The sequence below is a fragment of the Mustela nigripes genome, chromosome 3 (genome assembly GCF_022355385.1).
Source record: "Mustela nigripes isolate SB6536 chromosome 3, MUSNIG.SB6536, whole genome shotgun sequence".
Taxonomy (NCBI): domain Eukaryota; kingdom Metazoa; phylum Chordata; class Mammalia; order Carnivora; family Mustelidae; genus Mustela; species Mustela nigripes.
The window spans coordinates 153,997,493-154,016,400 of record NC_081559.1 but is presented as its reverse complement, the minus strand read 5'-3'; the positions used below and the strand labels follow the sequence as shown (position 1 = coordinate 154,016,400).

At 38.2% G+C, this 18,908-nt stretch overlaps 1 protein-coding gene across 1 annotated transcript in view; it reads left to right on the top strand.

Moving 5' to 3' along the window:
• The window catches only part of RUNX1T1 (RUNX1 partner transcriptional co-repressor 1), a 128,406-nt gene that overhangs the window by 94,175 nt on the left and 15,323 nt on the right, over positions 1-18,908 (top strand). The window contains 3 exon segments of the mRNA XM_059394840.1: positions 4,537-4,622; positions 5,175-5,376; positions 14,755-14,823. Of these exon segments, the coding sequence (XP_059250823.1) occupies positions 4,537-4,622; positions 5,175-5,376; positions 14,755-14,823 (357 nt within the window).

Below are 18,908 nucleotides of genomic sequence, written 5' to 3'. Positions count from 1 at the left end.
TTACTTACGGTCTTTAGGACAGCAGCCTATTTTTTTTTTTTTTCTTTTTGGGGGAAAGGGGCACCTAAATTAATATAAAGTCCTCAACAAATGCAAAGTGAATTTTTAGGTTATTATTATTTTTTTAACATTAGAGATTTCATACGCAGCCTGTCTGCCACAAACATTTTTAAAAATGTTAAGGTGTTCCTTTTCTTTCATTGTACTTTTATTTCAGACAGTCTTAGGGTTCAGTTTGGTTTTTCCAGTCTTCGCGGTACTCTGTATTTGAAAAACATGAGAGGCACGATGTCTCAGGCTTAAAGCAACAGATGTTCTTTGAGGAATGGTTTGGTACTTTCTTCACCTGCAAGTGACAGTGATTAAATTTAATATTGACAGTTTTGTGTCATAGATCAAAGTGCCAAAGAAAGAATGAGTTTAGGGAAACATGTGATCCATTTGCCTGTGTTCATTCGTTCTTTACATAAAACTGTTGAAGAGGGAAGCATTTAGGAGACATGGCCTTATAAAGAACATGCAAAATAAGAGGGAAAGTGAATAAGGTAAGATTGGATACCCTGAGATCAGGGGTCAGGGGAGAGCATCAGAGCACTGTTCCAGGCTCTTGTAATGCTTGATTTTAGCAACTCGAGCTATTCATAAACTGAGAGCAACCGTCAATCCTTTCTTCTTTCTCCATCTCCTGTGTCCACGCCACTTACCAGCAGGACTTCATTAGTCAGCTAATTGCTGCTGAACTTGCCTGGCTGGTAGAGTTGGTGGGCAGGGTGGTGGAAAGAGCAGGGAAGAAAGCCTAAGTGGAAAACGAGAACACGGGGCTGGGGATGCAGAACTCCGGGAACAGCCGCAGTGCTCAGGTAGCAGGCACGGTGTTTTTAGCCAGAGACAGAGGTAGTGTTATGAGTAGAAGTTTATGTAAGCTTTCACTATAGTTGCTAGCAAACAGGGCTGCTGTATTTGGATCTTTTTGCCTTTTTTCCATGTAACCCCCCAAATGTTCAGAAAGTCGGAAAGGAGGCTCAGGGTGAGGGGAGGGGCCATGATTGAGGCCCTGGTTGTGAGACAGTCAAAAAGTAGTTCTGCTTCCCACAACGGCCTTTGCTACCTTTCTATATTGTGCTGGACAAATGACTAAGCATATAATTTGTGCTTTCTTAATAACCAGTCTGTCTAATGTTCTCCCAGGTACGATTTCTGAAGAGCTCTAAAAAGTGGTTATGTCATTTCTCAGCCTGGATCAATATTTTGACGCCCCCCCCCCCCAAATCAAATGTGGTTACAACCTCATTCTAAGTCAAGTCAAGGGCTTGCCATTTTTTTATGACGTTAGGCCCCCAAAGCATGATTCCTCATTTTCCAAGTAGAAGTGGACTCACCAGGTCATTGTAAGATGAATTCAAGATATCCTGCTCTTGTAGGTGCTGGGAAGTGGCCTCTTTGTTAGGCAGCAAATGCTATTTTATAAAATATTAGTTCCAGTGCACTATAAAGTAATCAGCAAAGAAGTAATTAGGCTTCTGTGCAATGATTATGTTTTCATCTGGTAATGTAAAATATCCCTTTATGAGTTATATCTGTACCCACTGGTTTTATATGATTTTTCTTCAGACCATGTTCTTACCTTTTAATTATATTAGCTTATAAAACTAATAGTGCTAATCTCTATAAATATGTGCAACTACTTAACCATCCCTAAAGTCTGGCCCAGTTTAGTGTGTGTTAGTGTAAAATAAAATCTTGATGTATGAGTAACAAATGGTGGTATTACATTAGGCTGCCATTTTGAGAATATAAAAATTGTCATAAATGTATACTTAGTCTAGTATGACTTATAAATGCCTATTATGTAGAGACATACACTCACTAGAGTCCTTTAATAAAATACCTTTACAAACAGCATTAGTTTATAAATAAACTTCAGAGTTTTAGTCTAGTTAGCTAAAATCTTCTAAACTGTAAGAACCAGTTAGTATTCAATATTATTGTCAAATTGCCCACAAATGGAAATGTGCTCTTTAATGATTATGAGTTACTTTCCCCCTAGTATATCCCTTTGGTATTATGAATATAAATGAAAATTGTGTGGTGATGAATATTGAAGTATCTGAAATAGAAATTAATAAATGTAAGATTTTGAGTTGATTTAGTTTTTCCTTTTTAGAGATTTGATTCTTTCTAACAGATGACTTTCAGAGTTCAGAAGCAGCAAATTATATATTTTCTTACCAAGTACTTGGGCTCAAACATGTTTCTAATGTACTTTTTTTTTTTTTTTTAACGAGTTGAAACTTAGCAGTATTCCACAAATGTTGGAATCTCATTATCCACAGGCATCCTATGGTTCATTAATATTCCTCCTGGCGTTAGAGCTTATATCATTGTTGACTTAGATCTGCTGAATTTTTGAAACTTTTTAAAAAAAATATTTATTTAGAGAGAGCATGTGAGTGGGGGTTGGGAGCAGATGGAGAGATACAATCCCAAATAAACTCCACACTGAGCATGAAGCTTGATGCAGGGCTCAATCACATGACCCTTAGATCATGACCTGAGCTGAAATCGAGAGTCAGATGCTCAACTGACTTAGCCACCCAGGTGCTCCTGAAACTTTCGAGACCTCTAAAGTTCTTGGTCCTCAAAACCAAATAGTAAGATGCCTCCATTATGAAAGTCAATGCCATATTTATATCTTCATCACTCTCTGGTTGTTTTCTGTGATGACTCATTTCAGTGGTAGTGTTTTTATTTCCTAAAACATAAGCAACAAATAAGTCAACAAAAATTACATATTTGCACACATTTCAACTTGAAATAGTCACAACAGACAGAGTAATAACTAAATATTCTTTTCCCCCAATGTCTTTTCTATTATGCAAATTATTAACACATATTTGCAATTTTACTTTTTTACCAATAGGTGGCATTGACCATTTTAACTTTAAAAATGTATCTCTGAACATGTTCTAATTAGACAAGAATGATGTGAAGTGATTTATATTTAGCTTTTTATTTAATCTGAGAAAACACTGTGTGTGTGTGTCTCCATCGGCTATAAATTAAATTGCATTTCATGGTTGGTTAAGAAGAGTCATGTGACTCATCATCTTTATTTCTCTATATCAGGTAAAAGAGGGACTTCTAACCACTCTGCTTCCACAGAAAGTGCAATTCAGTATCTCAGAAGTCTCATTGTCCTCTAACTCCCACATGATGCCCTCTTGAGAAGGAGCCTACCTAGGTGCCTAGAAGCCCACACCATGTCAGACTTAATTTGCTATTCAGAGTAACGGTTAGTAAACCATAACTGAAAAGGGGTTTTAATCATTTAAAGTAGAAAATATTGCCATAGTTCAATGCCTTTCTTTTGTAGTGGAAACTAAGAATTTGTAAGAGGAGCACTACAATCTGGGTGTCTCTGCTCATAGCCTCCCACCCTGTCCTCTCAGGGAGACACGTTTGTTTTCTGTCTTGATGAGCATCCTACCTCACTGCCCACGGTCATGGCTGTTGTTGCTCGGTTGATAAGCACTTCCACATTACCTTTTTGAGTTGTACCTTAATTGTGATGCTGAAGAGCATTAATACTTAACTCTATAGATTACAAATTGGGGTTTTTGGTTTCTTGGATTGGATTTAAGATTATCTGTCCAAAGCTAAGTGCAGAGGTGGCTCAGACAGTTAAGCAGCCAGCTCTTGATTTTGGCTTAGGTCATGATCTCATGGTTGTGAGATTGAGCCTGGGGTCAGGTTCTGTGCTCAGCAGGGAGTCTGCTTGGTATTCTCTCCCTCCCTCTCCCTTTGCCCCTCCCCGCATTTGCACACATGTGATCTCTCCCTCTCTCTCGAAATAAATAAAATCTTAAAAAAAAAAAAAAGATTTTTGTCCAAAATTACATCTGGTATGTTGCATTTTCTCCTAAGTGATGTCCAGTTTATTTCTTTAAAAAAAATTTTTTTTTAGTAAACCAAATGAGTATACATTGCTTTCATATTTTGCAAGCCCTCTCTTCATGGCCTAGTTTCATCATGGAGGTATACACAGTAGAGTTGTGTTCATTTGCCTGTGCTGAAATGGGGAAAAATTTTACCATGCTCATTTTAGAAAAGCATATACCTACCATGTAAAGTGATTTATGCTGTCTTTATTTTTAATGCTAGAAAGCTGCACTTTGAAACCACTTAATGTCTCGTTGTGGTTTCTCATATTTATTAAGAGTTAGTATATATTTATGTTTTCAATTTGGGAACATGATATGGATAACTGACTCAGTGCTTGGTGTCACTTTACTCCCTGTTCTTCCTACATGAAGGGTTCCGACCATATGACCTGCAACGTTCTTCCTAGTTTTAACGTTTTATCATTCTTTGAAGAGCCCATTAGGTAATTGCGAATGTGAGTATGACTTACGTCTCCATTAAAAAATCAAATACATTTTCACATCATTTAGTTTAGTCTTTGCTAAGTGCCTGTGTGCGTATGGATTATGTCCCGAACACTGTAGGGTGATTCAGCCTTCTTCTCTACGTTTGTAGGGTTGCATGGCACACGTCAAGAAGAAATGATTGATCACAGACTAACAGACAGAGAATGGGCAGAGGAATGGAAACATCTTGACCATGTAAGATATCGGTAATCATTTAGGTTAAAATATGTTTCCAAAACAACTGGAGTGGGCTTCTATGATAAAAGAGAAATTGGTGGGGTTGCTTTGAGGGTGCTATCCTTGAAGAAAGTAATGAGTGGGAATATTTGCAATACATGCAGGATTTGATTTTACATTAATATCAAAGGCACTGATGTAAGAGAAGTGTGAGGTCGTGGAAAGGAGTCCTCCAAGCCAGATCCGTGGGTTCCTGTTTTATTGCAAACGGGTCATTTGGTTTATACACTAATGGGATTAGTATTGGGAACTTGGCTGTGTGCCTTCAGCCGAAATCTCTGTCCTGAGTCATGTTCACGCCTCCCACGTTTTACTCTCATTCCCACTGAGTTTACTCCTCAGTCGGGCCTCAATGTCAGGTCTGACCTTTGAAAACACTTAGATGGAAGGAAGCCTTGGGGACAGCCATGGCGTCCCTCCTGGTCCTGCGGTGGTCTGTCTCGCTGCCCGCCCGAGCCATTTGGTGGTGGTGACAGCTGTGTTCTTCCCCCGCGCCCGCCCCTTCCACAGCTGTTGAACTGCATCATGGACATGGTGGAGAAGACACGGCGGTCCCTCACCGTGCTGCGGCGGTGTCAGGAGGCCGACCGCGAGGAGCTGAATTACTGGATCCGGCGCTACAGCGACGCTGAGGACTTGAAGAAAGGCGGCGGCGGCGGCGGCGGCCACTCCCGGCAGCAGAGCCCCGTCAACCCGGACCCGGTGGCGCTAGGTACTTTTCCCTTGGGTGGACACACTGGACGGAGAGTGCTCACGCTCTTCGTGCCCATTTCACGTTCGGGGGGTCTTGGCAATAATAAAGGGTGTGCAGGGCCTTCTAGAGCCATAAACACTGGACATCCCCCATAGTTCTTGTGTCTCCGTGCGGAAGCCCGCCGACTGGCCAATGCAGAGGCGGTCGCCACACATTGGCTCCTCTTTGCAGGTAATGCTGGGCTCAGGGCAGAGCTTCGAGGCCGGGCCAGGGTTTCACCTGTGTCGCGGTGACCTGTGCCCCTGCACAGCACGCCTCGCTGCACCCTGCCCCCAGCGTGCCAGAACAGAATCTCCGGGCGCTGCCAGCTTCTGTGGCGGCAGCAATTCTCCAGGGAGTTCTGCTGCCAAACGGTGTTGGATGTGTTGTCTGAGTTTTAATTGATGACACAGTCTCTAAGACGGCCTGTTTTCCAGCTGTATCTTTTATTTTCATAAAACACTTACCCAGGAAGAGAGACCTAATGGTTCTATAGTCTGCTAGCTGGCACTTGAAAATGAGCAGTGAAGGGAACACTCTTCTGCTGACCTGACCTTAACCTAGATTGCGTAAGGCCTTCATTTAAAAATTTTTTTTTTCAAATTTTTATTTTTTTTATTTAAATTCTACTTAGTTAACATATAATGTAATATTGGCTTTAGGACCCTGTAAAGCTTTTATTAGTTCTAATGTGACTGCTAATATAGTCGAGCTTTAGAAATGGAATGCTTAATATGTAAGCATATCTAATATTGATATATGGAGAATGTTGAGCTTATAAGTAGAATATAGTCGCAGATACATGGAAAGAAATCCTGAACCTGGGAGAATTTTTGAGTAGCCTGTGAACTTTCTCCTCAATTAATCACAAGGTATCACCATTTAAACTGGTGGCTACTACACGTGGGTGCCATCTGAGTAAACTTAGTGGAGATGGATTTGTGTCTGTCTGTGTTCGCTCATCTCTTTTTCTTATTTGTTTAGCCACACACCTGTCAACTCACTCAGGGCGCAGTCTGCACTGCAAACAAAACTAATTACACATGTGTTCATGACTTTGGCCTCATTATCACCCCTGGCTGATTATCAAAAATTAAAAACTTGTCTATTACTTGGCTATTGATCATATTATATTTTTTATTAAAATTATTCCTAAGCAATAAAGTTCCCTTTGTGCTTTAGGTTTGTGGATTCCGGCTCATCCCTGAATACTGAATGCTTATTACCATAATAAGTGTTATACAAAGATTCCAAGTCACTTACTTCACCCACTAGGTATTATTCTAAAGCTTGTTTTTAAAGATGAATGTGCATTTGTTAGGATACATTAAGGCAAGCAATGAAAATAGGTTTAATTTGAATCAACACCAGTCCATGTAAAACTATTTAGAGCAGAGTTGATTAAGTATCCTGTTTTTTTATTTCCTTATTGTGAACAAAAATTGGTTAATCACGATAGCTCTGTTCAGGACAAATGAAGCTGGTATCTGTAACCACCCAGGGTCAGCAAAAATCAAAAGTCTTAAACTAAATAAAATTTTAGGAGTCCAAGAGTTTGGTTTAACCTGCTTTATTGAGCTGATTTGTTGAGTCAGTACTTATTTATTTAACGTTTACTATGGGCCAGGCATTGTGTTAGGCAACATAATAAAGGAATAAAATCCTTCCTCCCTTCCCTCGAGGAGCTTCTGATCTATTGGAGAAGAGAGACAGGGGCCCCAGCTAGTGCCCTGGCACAAGATGGCCCCTTAACTGACAGGATTAGGATTATCTACTGTCTACTACTGTCAAAGAAAAAGTTCAGCCACTAATGGGACTTCATGCCTAAGTGAGTTATTTGCAGCACCCAGAATATAGGACATGTCATATCATCACCACTGTTGCATATACATTCTGGTGATGCGAATGTATATTGTTCTCAAGGACAATAGGTTTAGTTTCCCTGTTAACTAAAAGAATAAAGTTGGTTTTAAAAAACTTCTTAGGAGTACCCAAATTACATTATTTCTGATGATGCTTTATGAATTCCTAGTTTTGGTCATACGAGGTTGCTTTGGCTTTACGTTTTTGGAGATTGTAATATTCAAAGACTACAAGCATTTCCTTTCTGTTTGTATTCTGACTTTTTTCTTTTAATAAACAGTCTTCATTGTGGCCACAGAACCACAGGCTACCTTTTAAAAAACCATCCCAACTTGAGAGGTAGCTTGTCAAGAATCACACAGTGTGCAAGTTTAAGCAATCGGCGTGGCCTTTCATTGTGTGCCTCCTCCTAGCCTTGAAGCCTGTGAGTTTTGTTTTTGTGGGGGCTGCGCTGTGACTCTGAGACAGCTGGTGGTTTATAATCATGGACCACACTGATTTCACATGAAGTGTTTTTGAAGGTTCTCTCCTAGGTTTTGGAGTTGAATACGTTGATGTGTAAAGAAAAGACCAGAGATTACTGGCTGATGAGTCTCATTTCTGCCTCCGGAGAGTGTGTCATCGAGTATGTCAAGTGTGTGTATAGATAAGAACTAGTGCTATGTCTGTATCTTTATGTACATGTAGATCTCTGTATCCTGCAGTTACATTACCCATGTCTCTTTTAGCTCAATTCTCTTAATTCCCTGCAGCTGCTACAGAGGTCAAATGAGACCTGCAGAACTTCAGAATAATATTATAGGAGATATCTTTAGTTCAAAATATTTCCTTGGTTACCTCCCTAGCTTGGAAACACTGGCAGTGTTTAGTCACACACAAATACACACACACACATCCACATTCTCTGAGAATTTTTTTTTAATTTTTATTTATTTATTTGACAGACAGAAATCACAAGTAGGCGGAGAGGCAGGCAGAGAGAGAGAGGAGATAGCAGGCTCCCCGCTGAGCAAAGAGCCCGATGTAGGGCTGAATCCCAGGACCCTGGGATCATGACCTGAGCCAAAGGCAGAGGCTTTAACCCACTGAGCCATCCAGGCGCCCCTTCTCTGAGAATTTTTAAATTGCATTTGGGGACTGGACAGAGGAGAACATAACCTCCATGACCACTCTGTTGTGCTTGTTAAACTTCACTCCCCCCTCTCACTTTTGAAATCTATCCGTAGTGTTAAGTCAGTGTGAGGGATTAGTAAGAGAACATGACTAATCTATTCCTAATTGAGTTTTGGAGAGTTTTCCCTAGATATTAAATGAAGGCTATTTTGAACAGCCTCTTGAGCAATTTTTAAAATGGAGTACACACTAAGCCCATAATGTTGTTTCAACTCAAAAACAGGTTGGTATCGTGAAGGACTCTTCAAAATATTAGATTTTTTCCTTGAGCTCATAGATTTTTATTTTTATTGTTATAACTCACTTTCCAGGAAAAAGTCCAGATCTTTTAGTACTAAGTTAGAAAGTTAATTTTTAAAACAATTGTCTCTACTTTCAAAGTATGACTTGTTCTTTGTACATTTGAGTTTTGTTACATTGTAAATTTCACCCAAGAGAGGCTCATGCCATCAGAATTGATACATAGTGTCACTGAAGTAGAATTGCTTTTGTACATATAGGTGGGGAGCTGCTGGTTAGCGTTTCATGGGCCTGAGCATTGGTTTGGGCCTCTGTGCCGCTGCCTTTCTCCTCCTTTGTCTCGATTCCCCTTTTCTCTCAGTATGCTGTTCATATCACTCTCTCTTGGCTCCTGACATTTTATTTCCTTTAGATTACTTTCTTTTTACTGGCTGTGTACTATTCTAGAATCTTCCTATAGTTTATCTTGTATTTGTGTGCTTTCCTTCTGTATTTCTCAAGAAATTCTTTATACTGTTAGAATTAAAAGAAGTATCCAGTGATGGACTAATATCAAGAGACTGGGCATAACTCTTTGAAATAGGAATGCACCCCCCCACACACACACACCTTTTTTGAATGTTTGGATATTGTGATGAGAATGTATGAAATTTTGAAAATACTTTCATGATGTTTTTGGTAAGAGTTTCAGAAAGAGGCTTTTTGTTTGTTTTAAATGGAATGAGAAGTCGAGTTGACCATTCATAAAGGAGCTCAGGACTTCTGAGTTTGGCCAATTAATACCACCCCTGCTTCAGGTAGATTGGTGGGGAAATTGGTATTTTAAAATTCCACTGGCCAGCAAGCTTTATGATTGTCATATAATTGAATTATAGAATTTCTCATTACTGTCTAAAACCTCAGGAAGTCCAGCATGAAGGTTAAAAGCACAGATCGTCTGGGTTTGAACCCCTCGTTTCTCTTCTCCCTAGTTTTGTCATCTTTGGCAAGTAATTCTCTGTGCCTCCGTTTCCTCATCTATAAAATGGGAATGGTGATAATACATACTTTATAGATGTTTCTGTGTTAAATGAGTTAATTGGTATAAATCATATGGGACAGTGCCTGACCCATAGTAGATGTGATAAAAGTAATAGCTGTTATTATTACTTCTAATACGTAATCTGAAAAAGAACTTAAAAGGACTGATATATGAAGCCAGCTTCTTTGTATCCAAGATTATAAAATTAGAGTAAATTCTTAAGTACTTTTTTCATTCTGAAAATTCTTCAAAACAGTAATTTTTAGGTGGCTACTTTAACAGGCAGAAAAACTAGGAAAGGGGAATTCTGTCTTAAACACAGTAAATTTGCTGTACCTTTAGGACCCTACTTCATAATACAAGGCTATGGAAAAATGGTTTGCTCCCAGCCAAAGAAATATATCCTGTCTACTATCAGATTATAAAAGCCACAAACATATTATTCAGAGTATATCTGCATCTGCATGTAAAAGTTTAGAGTTTTATATACTTGTATCGATTCCTTTAAATCACATCATGAAATTCATTTCAAGAGCATTCATCTGAGTTTCTAAGTGCCCACCGTATTTAAGTATATTGGGTTTAAAAAGAAGGGAGTAATAGTTAAATATAGCCATCTTTTAAAACCAAGAAGAGCTGATTGCCTCCTAGAGCACTAGGTACTTTTATTTTTTTTTTTTTAAGATTTTATTTATTTATTTGACAGATAAATCACAAGTAGGCAGAGAGGTAGGCAGAGAGAGGAAGGGAAGCAGGCTCCCTGCCGTGCAAAGAGCCCGATGCGGGGCTCGATCCCAGGACCCCGGGATCATGACCTGAGCCAAAGGCAGAGGCATTAACCCACTGAGCCACCCAGGTGCCCCGGTACTTTTATTGTTAAAAAATCCTACAGCAGTTCTGGCTTCTAGGTTTGGTTTGGGCCTCTGAAACAAAATATTGAAGTTTCTGAATTCATTATATCCTTAAAAATAATAACTAACATTTATAAAGATGAACCCACTTAACCTGTCCTTTCTTTTGGTGGTTTTGTGATAGATAGTATCATGATCTCAGCTTCATTCTGCCCACTACAGGATAAAGACCATACGTAGGTGCTGCCAAGCTTTCAGCCTTGCTGTTCTGGGTCAGATGAGGTCCCATTGATTCTGCACAGGCTATCAGCTCATCCCTTCATATATACTGATAGCGGCCCTTTGCTGTTTCTAGTGGCCAATGGTCTCCATTCTGTCGTAAGTGTAGTGTTATCTTCCATCTCCTACATCATAGATTGCTTTTTCTGTTCTCCATCTCTTAGAACTACTCCTACACCTTGACGCAGTCCCTCTCTTCATAGATGTGTTCTCTCCTGGAGGGTCCTCCTCTTCTCTTCTCGCCCCCAAACAATTTGTGTCCCAAAGAAAGCCAGAACTCAATTTAGGACTTTCCTGTAATTTTGCAGTCTTTCAGTAGTTATGTATGTATATGTTTCACATTTTAAACCATCTCCTATAGGCTCTTTTGTCTTTGTTTCTGTGACTGCATTTTAATACAGCTATCCATTTTATAGCAACTGATGTTTTATAGGTGGTCAAGATTTAATGGTGAATAAAAAAATTGCTTCTTTAAAATCTGGGCCTTACAAACATAAGGTGTTTTACATAGGTTTGTCTAGAGCAGTCAATATATATATATTTTTTAATTTTTTAGAAGAGTTTAGGGGCGCCTGGTTGCTCAGTGGGTTAAAACCTCTGCTTTTGGCTCAGGTCATGATCCCAGGGTCCTGGGATCGGATCCCCACATCAGGCTCTCTGCTCAGCAGGGAACCTGCTTCCCCACCCCCAACCCCGGCCTGCCTCTCTGCCTACTTGTGATCTCTGTCTGTCAAATAAATAAACTCTTAAAAAAAAAAAAAAGTTTATTTACTTATTTGACAGAGAGAGAGAGATTACAAGTAGGCAGAGAGGCAGGCAGAGAGAGGGAGAAACAGTCTCCCTTATGGCGCAGAAAGCCCGATGTGGGCCTCCCTGGATCCCAGGACCCTGAGATCATGACCTGAGCTGAAAGCAGAGGCTTAACCCACTGAGCCACCCAGGTGCCCTAGAGCAGTCAATATTCTAAATTAAGGAGGTCCCAAGAGGGAAGTTGTCTCTTGTAGTATAGAGCAACGTAAGGACTTTTTTTTGTTTTTTAAACTCAGCATTGCCTATAAAGACATTGTTATTGCTACTACTTCAACAGAAGAGAAGATAGCATATTTATTAGGCATTTGGTTTCTGTAGCGATTTTATTCATCAGTGTATCCAAAGTAGATGCTGAGGAGTACATCTGATTTCTCCCTTCTTATACATTTACATATATATGTGAATCTGTTTATTTTATAAAAATTTCTTGCCTTTGGATTCCTCTCTTATTTCAAAAAGAAACTCTTTCAGAAGGTAGTCTGGGATAAAGAAAAGTTTTACTGGATTATTGGCTTTGGTGTTTCTGTTGGTTTCAAGGTCAGGTGCAGTTTGAGTCTACATGTCACTGAGAATTTTAGGGATATATAGCCAACTCGAAATATTGCGTAACTGTCCAGTGTGGTATATGGACCCTCACAATCTCTACTGTACAATGCCTGGGAAGGTGGGTGCCTGATTAAGGCTTAAACATCATGTTTGATTAATTTTGGAGACTATAAACATTTAGAGTTTTAAATAAAATTTATACAAGTAACATGTAAGAAATTTAAGGACTTCCCAGTAAGGACTAAGACAGAATTACTAACTATGGAAATAACTTCTATCCCCAAGTGACCTGTACTCAGGGAATAAAAAATTACTGTTGAATATTGCTTAATCCAAATCTCTTGAGAGGTTTTTTGGGTTTGTTTTTCCTTTTTCCTTTCGTTTCTTTTTAAGTTTTGTGCTATGTGAATTTAAATGCTAGGAGAAGAAACTTTAAGGTGCTTTTTTCCACCTTAATTATTCATGAGGAAGTGAGTATCCATTCTTACTGGACAGCCTACTAAGTCATAATGGTGTTAACAGTAACGAGGGTAATAGCATCTAATGTCTAATGAGAGTTTGGGGTGTGCCAAGCTGAGCATGTAATAGGAAGTACCTCTTTCAGTCTCCACAGCAGTGCACTCGAATGTTGTACCCGTGTCCCACTTTACAGATGTGGAGACAGAGACATGGAAAAACTAACCTGAGCAATGTCACCTGACTAGTAGGTGGCAAAGCTAAGATTCAACTTCACTGGGCTGAATGAAGTCTCTTCTGCCTAAGCTCTCCGGGGCGGTAATTAATTTCTTTCATGCTTGGCCTTTGGATAACTTAACATTACTTTTCCCATTGCCTGTAATAATGATTGGCCATTATAAATAATTTTTACTAAGCTGTTGATCTTTTCTTAATCCAATAAATGGAAAAAACTTTTTTTTCTTTTGCTACTTTGGAGAAGATGTGATTTTTCTTTATATATCAATTCTTACACTTTAAGCCAAAATCTGTTCATAAAAAACTGTCTTTAAAAGCTGCCATAGGTTTCTCTCTGTTTCATTGTGTCTTATGGAATGTGAACTTGATTATACTTTCTTTATTTCTTCTGGAAATAGTGGTGTGGAAGGTAATCCTGATGAATCTAATTAGCCATATCACATTTTCTTGAAGTTGTGTGTGCTCCAAACAGTTTTATCTAGCTGTTTTATGAATGAAAATTACTTAAATAAAAATATTTTGGTTTTCATCATTTTCCTTATAGAATTCAATGTGTGCATGAGAATAGCCATGAGAATGGATATTTCAAGTGCATCTGATTATCACGTAATCATGAAATTATAAAGTTTTAAGAATTTGTATATTTGGAATAATTACAGATTTAAAAAACATTGCAAAGATAATACAGAGTTTCCAGATGCCCTTCATTAAGCTATAATAAGCTTTTGCTAATTCAGAATAGTTGGGGAAATCTTCAGCTTGAGCCACTGGTAATCAATGTACCCTACAAGGAATCAAAACATTCAAACCTATTTAAGGCATTCAAATGTAAAATGATGTCTACTTAGCTAAATTGAGTGTGCTTTTCTCTGTTTTCCATACTCTGTATTCTGGTACTTGACATTTCTTAAAATGTTGGGAAAATTTTAATTACTTGAAACTTATCAGAGGTTGAATGATTGTTGTCTTTATAAAAATTAAATTTTTTTTTCTTGCCCCCAAACCTCTAAATATATAGGCTTTCATTGAAAATTCAATAGGGAAGATGCGTAGTACATATTTTAACTATGGAAGACATTTTCAGTTTATTTTCTGTGATACCTAGAAAAATGCAAAAGGTATCCTATCATTTCCACAATCATGTTATTTTGGAGGTTAGCATTCCTACATCAGCTTATTATGATCTGTTTTCTCAAACTTTTAAAATTTGACAAGAATAAGCCCAGCGTTTCATTTAAAGTGAAACGTCATTTTGTTTTAGAAAGCATGTACTAATCCTGTTTTGTTACCTGAATATCTCTGAATTCATTCTAATGAGTCTGTCTTCCTTCCACCCATGTCCAATCCATATGATCCAATTTGTGTGGAAATGTTTAGTGCTCGGCGAGATTTTTAAGAGGTCATTGTGCGAACTGGTTGGCTATGGAGTAAGGCTCACTATTTCTTGGAATCAGAGCTATGTGAAAATTATATTAGCCTAAGATTTGATTTTTTAACTACCAGTCTGACTCTTGAAAAGAAAACTACCAAATATAATTCATTTTCCCTAACAAAATAAAGCATGCCTATAGAAATTCCCAGAGTGAGAGGGTTCTGGGACCAGTGCTCCCAGACATCATATTGTATAATGTAATCATTGAAGTTGTTTAATTTTGAGCATACAAGGCATTTAGACCAATGACCTTCTGTTTTCCTTGAGCTCTGATGACTGGCCTTGCTATTTGTGTTTATTTTCTAGAAGTGAAACGCTCCGCCTTTCAAAATTATGTTTTTGTAGAGCAGCCAAGAGAACGGGCATGGCTTGCTTCTATTCCGTGTAGTGACATAACGTGCTTATGGTGCTTTCTTCCTTTCCCCACCCGCTTTGCATCCCTTTCCTAGATGCGCATCGGGAATTCCTTCACAGGCCTGCTTCTGGATACGTGCCAGAGGAGATCTGGAAGAAAGCTGGTAAGAACTGTTGAAAAACACGAGTCTAGTGTTCTGGCAGCTGTGCACAGTTGTTCATGCAGTGATGTGAGGAGCGACAAGGAGGGCCTTTCCTGCGAACAACAACAAAAACAAAACAGCCCCCCCCCCCCACCCACAAGCCAAAAATTTTAAGCCCTAATTAATATTCTTTCACCAGGCCTGATTAGAACATGAAATAGTTTTCATTTTAGGAGCATCTGCTAGTGCCACGTAATTGACCGTCTGGCAACGTTTCTGTTTTAAACCCCTGTTTTTCAGGTGCTGTCATGGTTTTGGGATGAAAGCTGGCATAAGAGGTCTCAGCTTGCATGCAGTTTACTCTTAATGAAGAAACAAATCTGATGTTTCAGAAATGAAATTGCACACATCAGTCTTTTCTCCTGATTTTTAAAAATGGAGATTCAATTGGCACATCTCTGAAATTCTTTTAAAAAAAATCCTAACAAAACTAGTTGACTTGTTGAGGAACTAAACTTCCAGATTTTATGACTACAACCAGTATATAAAATTGATCGCCTGTGCTAATTAATACTCAGTGACCTGAACTAAATTGTTTCCTAAATTAAATGACCAAGTTATGCTAAACTTCTATTCCTCCCTCCTATGTACAGTGTCAGATTTTCCTTAAGAGATACTGGTCTCCATTCTGGGGCTCATTTAAAGTTCCCGGTGTCACACTGGCTTCAGAGGGTTCAGATCTGGCAGAATGTTGGGGGAACACCAACTCTTAGAAAAGTTAAGCCAAAACCTTGTGAAAACTGACTCATGAGAGAAAACATATAACCTGTTTCAAGAGTTAAAGATGATATGACAGACACATACTGTAGCTTTGAGCTGCTCTAAATTCCAACTATTAAAATAGTTTGACTGGAAAAACTGGAAAATGCTCTTTCTGCAAAGGATTGGATGGGTGTAGGAGACATAGTGAAGGGAAAGTGTCTTTTGAGGTTGTGATTTGACCCAGCCATGTCCATAGTTCTTTGCAACTTGGCTGATGCTCTGATCATTTGACTCTTATCAAGTGTTTTTACGGATTTTTAAAGAAAAACCTGATTTTGTAAGAGTGACAAGAAGTTTCCAAATCTGATAGTATGCTAGACCTGGTAGCTTCGATTGAGAACCAGAAGGCTCTCTTGAATGTCCAGTATGCCCATCAGATAGCATATTCAGCTTAAATGCTGTGTCTGTTGCTCAGCTGCATACTCTTACCAGATTCACAGCATCACCTCTAAGATTTCTTCCTGGGTCACGGGCTACTCTCCAGCTGTTAAAATGTGCCAGGTGTCACCTATCTGGAAAAAGAATTGCTACATCTTCTTTCTGAGCACTTTTTCTTCCCCATTCTTAAGCTGTCAGTGCAACTTATTCTAGTAAGAGACACAAAGAATGGTCATTTGGGACAGCAGAAGGATGACATTTTCTGTTGCGGGAGAGAGTCTTTCTCTGCATCTCCCTTATTTATGTGTATTTAAGTTAAACCCTTGATAGTTCATAAAGAAAAATTGACAGGAAAGCCTTGTGTAATCCAAATTCTTTTGCTGTGCTATTATCTGCTCAAGTCTTTGTTTGACTGCTATTAAGCGAGAGCAGATTTTTCTGAACGTACCACCTTTGTTGTAAAGTCAACTTGAATAGCTCTGCACAAAGGAAGTCCTACCATAAGTGGTAAGCAATTGGAAGCAGATTCAAAACGGCACTGTATATTTGCCACTTAATCAGGTTCTTTAAAAATTTGACATGTTGTAATCTATTGAGTCCACTCTTATTTTTCTTCACTGTTTTATGGGTTTCTGAAACTAATTCTGGGTATACTTGACATCGTGAGGGCAACACGAGGAGAGAAAGAACAATGCTTGCTTCTGTTGGGTCTGTGGACTCTAAGAAGCACTTAACCTTAGCAAACAAATGATGCCCAGAACATTTTTTAGATGCGCCTATTTCTGTCTTAGGATTTCAGTCTAAAATAGGACTTGGAAGCGGAGTCAATTACTTTTGTGTATTTGTGTTATTCTCACAACAGTATCCCTCATCTGCTACAAAAAAACAGTTTTGGGACAGTTTTCTATGGATCGATGCTCATATTGAGGAGTATATTAAATCCCTTAAGTACAGGTGACAGTTTTATCTGGAAATCTTTAATAACTGCTTTTAATATTTATCTTTATAGGCTTATTAAAAAGCATTTCTAGTGTTGAGAGTCAGGGCATCCAGCAAGATAAAAACACCAAGGGCAGAATGTGACATCGGCTTGTTATTATTGGAGAGCTTTTTCCCCCAAAATTTTTTTTTGAAGAAAACCTATAAAGTATGTCTTTGCCATCAAAGTATTATACATTACCTTTGTTGTAAAAGATAAGTAAATAAAAGAAAGTTTAAAGCATTTGAAAAATATCAAAGGAGTAGAGCTCTCAAAATTCAATGTAGTGTAACCAGTGCATCCTTTTTCATAGGAAATTATAATTGCAAAAAGTATGTCCTGTGCATGAATGTATGTCATACAACCGTTAGCACCATTTTATTTTGAAATGATTTCAAACCTGCAGAAAAGTTGCAAAAAATGGTATAAAAATTGCTGTATTCTTTTTATCCAGTTTTCCCTATTTTACTGTATTTGCTTTAATATCTTTCTATTCCTCTTTCCTTCCCTCCCTTTCTTTCTCTGTTACACATATTTTCCCCCAACCACTTGAGAGTAAGGTGCAGATGTAATTCCCTTTTACCCTAAACATTTTAGTGTGTATTTCCTAGGAACAAGGACATCCTCTTGCTTAAATAACTATAGTACAGTCACCAAAATCAGGACATTAATAGTATGTAATTCACAGACCCCATTCAAATTCTGCATGTTACCCCATTAAGAGTATAACAGTGTAACAATACACATTTTAAAATATTTTGGGTCCTAACCAATGTTGAGAAGGCCTCATCAGTTTCCCCCTAAAATTAGTATTTTTAAAAGCAACAGCAAAAGTAAAAGAACACACCATAAAGGTATGAAAAGTCTTCATAAAACTGAGGAAAAAAATCTAACGTAAAGATGGTTTTCAAATCACAACCGAATGTTTTCTTCAGTGTATTTCTTTTTCAAACGATCAGTGAATGTTTGCAGTTGGTAATAAATATTCAAGCACCTTGCAAATGTCCTACCAACTCTCTTTGCTGATCTGTATATGCCTGTGGGATTAGAATAGGAATGCATAATTTAAATATAAATTGCCTGATTTGCATACACAATTAGTCAAGCTACAGCTTTGATCGTAAGCAAAAATTATTGTCCTGTATTACCACTTAGATAGAATTTTAATTCACCTTGAATATTCAAACTAAATTAGACCCTGGCTGTCTAGTTAGAAGGGCAGTACTTCCCTGGTGCCCCTGGTCGTTTATGATAGGGTAATAAAGGCATCCTTTCGCCTCCTGGTGAAGACCTACAAGCTCTGTGCGGTACTGTTTCTATCCAGGTTTTAAAAGGCATATCTTAGAGCAACCAACAAAGGCTTAACATATTTTGGTTAATATTTCCGGTCTGGATCTTTCCCTTCTAGTTTAGTGTGTAAAACCTAGCAGACAGTCATTACAAAAGAAAGAAGTTCAGAAATACTGTGACTGAAGTGACCTGGGCTACAGAAGTCATGCCGGCTAATTACAAGTGGAGAGCTTTCGATGGTCCTCCAGACCAGGGCTCTAGATGTGTGAAACAAACCACTGAAGTTTAAAAAACCTTAGGAATATTTGCATCTCTTACATTTTTAATCTACAGTAAAACATTTTTTTATTAGGAATCTATGTTTTTAATTAAACAGAACATTTAATTAAGGTGCTTTTTAAGTGGGTGAAACAATTAAGTGCAAACACTTGAATGAAACATGTCATAATTAGTTTTAATAGAGTGTTAATTGGTACTAGGTTTGCCAAGTTAATAATTACTGCTTATTAAATTTTCAATTAATCATTGTCATTTTGCTTTGAATAAAGATGAAAATTAGATAAACTAATTTAGGGGGAGGATATTTTCCCTTGTTAATTAGAACAGTTAATTTTTTTAAATGGAAATTACTTGTTTT